This window comes from Poecilia reticulata, linkage group LG6 (genome assembly GCF_000633615.1).
Source record: "Poecilia reticulata strain Guanapo linkage group LG6, Guppy_female_1.0+MT, whole genome shotgun sequence".
Taxonomy (NCBI): Eukaryota; Metazoa; Chordata; class Actinopteri; order Cyprinodontiformes; family Poeciliidae; genus Poecilia; species Poecilia reticulata.
The window spans coordinates 20,835,225-20,840,546 of NC_024336.1; the positions used below are offsets into that span (position 1 = coordinate 20,835,225).

General features: G+C 34.9%; 1 protein-coding gene across 1 annotated transcript in view; it reads left to right on the forward strand.

Annotated features, from left to right (window-relative positions):
* The first annotated feature begins 3,777 nt into the window (after nucleotides 1-3,777).
* The window catches only part of LOC103466361 (septin-7-like), a 37,160-nt gene continuing 35,615 nt past the window's right edge, over nucleotides 3,778-5,322 (forward strand). Inside the window, exon 1 of the mRNA XM_008411875.2 lies at nucleotides 3,778-4,063. Coding sequence (XP_008410097.1) covers nucleotides 4,025-4,063 — 39 coding nt within the window. The 5' untranslated portion in view covers nucleotides 3,778-4,024. The remainder of the gene's footprint in view (nucleotides 4,064-5,322) is intronic.

Genomic DNA, 5,322 nt, shown 5'->3' on the forward strand with positions numbered 1-5,322 from the left:
GTATCTATTGTAAAAGATAAATGTCTTCCAAACGAACAAAGTGTCATCTTTATTAAATAAGCTATGGTCTATTGCACTTGCTAATTTTTAAGGAACAAAGCAAAACTTTAGTTTCTGTAATTTATTTGTTTTTCCTGCTTTTTTATGGTCATGCATTTCAACTCTCAATTATTGACAGAAGTATTGTAATCCTTTCAGATGTATGTAATCTTTTTTTTTCTGTATGCTTAAATCTATGGAACTTTTATAAAATAAACCTAAATTTCTTTAAAAATTCAACATCTGTTTCTTATTTAAATGTCTTTGTATTTGTGGTTGAAGCTGGGATTAATGTCCGTGTCTTTGGCTGCGCCACATCCAACTCTCTTTTCCTGTCTCTCAGAGGGTCCCCAAAATGTATTTCATACGTTGCTGAAAAGCCTTGAGTTTTGATTAAACATTGAAACTTTTCCTGTGTGGAGCAGGTAGTCAAATACATTACTGAGAGGTGGTGATTTTGACCTTTTGTTTTACACAATTTGTCTTCTAATCTTCAAAGTTCTTTGAGTCACTTTATTCATTCTGAAATTTTAGTCAAATTTCTTTGCAGTGTTTTTGCACAAAGATTGTGCAATTTCTATTTTATTGGTAGATGTTGTGATGGCGTTATCAGTGGCAATAGATAAACGTCTTCTACTCTCATCTATTTCACATCTATTGTTAAAATACTTCCAACGCAACGTAGCATGTATCATCTGTTTGGTGTGGACGTCGCCTGCAGCAAGATTCCATCTAACAAACAACGCCTTAATAACCTCCACATGAACCTCAGGTTGCGTAGGTGGATCAAGGTGAGGGTCATACCAAGCAGTGGAGAACTTCTCTGTCATTGGAGAGTGAGCACATAATCTGGGCCACAAGACATTAAACACAAGGCGGCCATGTTGGATTTTGTGATTAAGTTGGAGAGAAATATAAARCTTTTACACTTCGAGTTCCTACTTCAGCATATATTTGTGCTTATTKATGCAACTTGGAACTTGGAAAATTCCGTTTCTTTATAAAATCTGATGGACAATTAAAATGCACAAATCGATAACCTTTTTTCTTTTGCTTTGTTGTTATAAGAAAAACATAGCAATAAAAAAAACAAAGTGCTTTAATGTGGTTTTACCTGGAAACAATAGAATTYACTCAAGTGGTACTTTATATACAAAGTTGGATAACATTTTTAGCTTAGAAAGTTTAGTAATTTTTTTTAAGAATTGTGAGATTTTCAGTAATATTTCATTGATCAATTGTGAACACTAGATGGCGCAACGCGATCATTTAGCATCAGAATAGTTTAACGCCTGTAATCTGCCGTGCTGTTACTGTAATTGCCATAACAAAAGGTCAACAAGGAGGCAAGCAGTGAGTGCTTTGGTTGATGTATAATGTATATTTGTTAATATTCTTGAAAAGGGTTTWAGGCCAAGTGCTTTATAGCTCAATACCCAGTCATGTAAACACAGGGAGGGACAAAATTTTATACATAAAATGTCAAAAGTTTATATTATTATACATTCTGTAGCATTGGAGGGCAATGTGTGTAATTGTAATATGTTGCTAAATTTTTAAAGTTGCTGATGCCCTCGTACAATTATTTTGTTTCTTCTTAAGTGCTTTTGTTTTGTTTATTTTGAGGATTTCAGCATGTAGTTATTTTAATTTGTCACATTTCATCTTTTTCTTTTTTCTTTTTTGTTTTTCAAACCCCCTGGTTTGAAAAATAATAAAAACACAAAATAATAAAATCATATAAAAAAAACACAAAAAAACAAAGCTAATTTTGGCTTAAAAAATAATAATAATAATAATAATAAAGTTTCAGAGTAATCAAAATATAAATAAATGCAGGTCCATCTCAATTAATTACAATTCCATCTAGACGTCAATTTTTTTTCCCTAATTCAGTTCAGGCTTTAAAGTGTTTCATTCACAAATCAAGGACCCAGTGTCTGGAGAAAGTGGAAAGGAGCGTAATCCAAGCTGCTTGGGTGTAATGTGAATTTTCTACAGTCAGTAATAATTTGGGGAGCAATGTCATCTGTTAGTGWGGGTCCATTGTGTTTATCAAGTCCAAAGTCCACTCTACTAGGACATTTTGTTGCACTTTATGCTTCCTTCTGCTTAAAGATTTGTACAAATGAGGATTCCATTTTCTAGCAGGACTTAGCATCTGCATTCACTGCCAAAAGTATTAACACCATGATACCACGTTGCTAAGTTTATACTGAAAGATAATGACTTCATCTAGAGGAGGAACATATAGCCAAGGAGATACGTCTTGAGACAATTTTCAAGGCAGCAGTAGCTCAGCCAATCCCCCCATCCAGGAAAGTGTTACATAAGGTATAGCTTGATGTGTTGCAGCTACATCAAGCTATCAGATGTAGCTTGAGGTGRAAAATTTCATTAGGTGATACGACTTTATTAATCTGATGTTCATGTGATGCTATGATGTATCCTTTTCAGATACATCATAGGTTTTAACCAACACACTGAAGGTTTTTTCCCCCAGAGAAACAGMTTTCAGCAAAGATCCAGACACTTTCMCWTTGTTATCCTTGTGATTCTTTTCCCCTCTAGTCTTCCTGATTCTTCCTGTTTCTATAAAACTGTTACRTTGTCTGCMTGTCGATGGTGTCTACCCCATAGTATATAACTGGATGGTGGTTCCACAGGAGAAAAGGCTGATAACTAAAAGCTCTGCCTCCTATTCTACTTTTCGAAATTCTTGAAATCACCAGCAAACCTGTTTATTCTTTGTGAAGAGCTCTATCAGGAACATATGGACCAATCAGGTCTCTAATGTTTGATGGAGCTTGATTTTAAAAGCTTTAAATGCTTCTTAGTTTGTTTTTGATGATATATGATGATATATGATGATATGCATCTGCATGAATAACAATTCATTCTTTTCTTGTAGTACTGGTCTTCTTTGTAGTCTTTTAAAGCAGCAGAGTTGATGCTGCTTTAAAAGACGTTGAACGCCCCACACCCACAACCAGGGGCCTATCCCATTTACGTTTGACCAATAGGAGAACGAATGAAGGATCCCAGCAGATGAATGAAGTTACCCAAACTCAAGATAAAAACAGAGAGAATATGGTTGTCTTTACTTTCAAAATAAAAGTATGGACTAGCTTTTATCTGTTCTCAGCTTTTAAAATCTTGTAATAGATTATCCCATTTAAATGAATGAAAAGAAGTATATCAAAATGGTTTATCCTCCACAAGCATGTGGCAACAAAGGACAGGAACAAGTTGTAACCTCCTGCCAAACTATGTTAAGAATGAGCAAATGTGCTTGCTAAGGAATGAGAGTAGCAAAAGGTCTGAGACCAACCCTGATTCTGTTTACCACTAATATACCAAGATAAGGACAGTGATCGTGTGCATTGACATAAAAAGATATTGAAGTCCAATGAAGAAAATGTGCTTATTGCATCTGCTTCAACAGCAGATCAGATCTATAGCATGATAAATAAAAGCATAGTATAGTTGAACCTATCTTTATTTAAAAATAAAACTAGAGAATAACAAGTGTTCAATCACTTTCTGTGGAATATAGGGAAATGGTATTGTTTGTTAATAATAATAATAATSATCATTATTATTATTAGTGGCTATTATTGATTATTATTACTAGCATTATTAATCATCATTCATATTTATTTTTAATAAAACATTTTTTATTTTTATAAAATATATTTTGAAATTCTCCACCGGAAGTAGCTTAGTGGAAGTATCGCTGGTTTTCCTCGTGAAGAAAAACAGCCGTTGGAGCGTTTACCTCCTCACTGTGTTCTACCTCCTTGTACTATCAGTAAGCGGCCATATGTAATTTGACCCAATTCATTCATTCATTGACTTTTCCACGTTAGCTTTGGTGTTTTAGCGTAGAAAGCAGCATTTTTCTGCTAAGCTCCGTGACTCCCTCCGACGTTCCTCGGTGTATGCCTCGGTGAGTGTCCGTAGCAGGCTGGGTGGTGACAGCATAATGATCGAGCGACCAGAGACTGCTGTTCCGAGCATCGCTGTAAGTCCATTTCTACCTCTTCCAAGAGTCTGCTTTTGAGTGCTTGACTAAAAATATATTACGCAGTGTCCCCACTCACATTTCTTAGTTTCTTTGTATGTTTGCAACACTATAATTTAGCCTGTTGGAATTTTGCCTTCCCGTTTTTTTTAGCCTCACTCTTGGTTAAACGATGTTAAAATATAACAGTCGTCATTTAGTCAGGGGAAGATGGACGCCTTCTTTATAAGTTTATTCTTTGGACAACATCATTGTGTTAAATTCTTGAGGAAATGAGACTGGTTCGAGGTCTTCATATAGGACGGCTTGTATCAGGAGGGACGTGGTCTGGTTTCAATTAAAGCTGGCTGCGGTGGAAAAAGCTATACTACTGCTCAGAAAATGCTAGCAGTGAAAGTATGCAAAGGATGCCTCAGTTCTTAGAACTAGATGCTTCTAATAAAAATTAGTAGTCCTTACACTTTTACCACGAGGAAGATGAATTTAAATGGATAAAGTAATGTCTTTTATCTAAAACATTTGCCATTAGATTTGCACAAAAAAAAAAAAGTGTGGAAAAACAAATACTGCAATATGAAGGAGCAATAACAGTATTGAAATTATACAAGGATCATGAATGTTTAACAATACTAACAGCAACAGATTCATCAACCATTGATTCGAAACGATTACCTTGATTGGATCTGGTGGTGAGAGGTTTGTGAAATACTGAAATCGGATACATTCTGCTTATTCATGAAATGTTTCAAAATTGAAAACATCTGTGTTTTTTTTTTGTTTGTTTGTTTGTTTTGTTTTTTTCAATTAGCACAGGACCTAATAGCACATTTTTGTGCCGGTTTTTTTTAACTTAAGTAATTCAAGTCGTCAAGACGGGGTATTTAGTAAGGTAGATGGATTTTTGTAGCACCACATTCACAACAAAAGTCATTTCAAAGCATTTCTCAGAAAGACAAGTCAGTTCAATCCAATCATACATATTCTAAGTTAACTACATACAGTCCTAGTGGAGCACAGTCATGAATCAATGCACTTAAGTTCAATTTATTATTCAAATTAGTTAAAAGGTCTTCTATCTGAGGAATCTCGGCTGACTGCATCGAGTCACTGACTTGAGATTGTATTTATTTGGCCAAGCGGTGCCTTCATGCTTAAATGAAGTATTCATTTATAACTTTTCCATTTTTTGTTGAATTCAAAGCTACTACATTTAATAATAATTCCCTTCTCACCCTCCGCGGGTGGTCTGTTTCATCCTC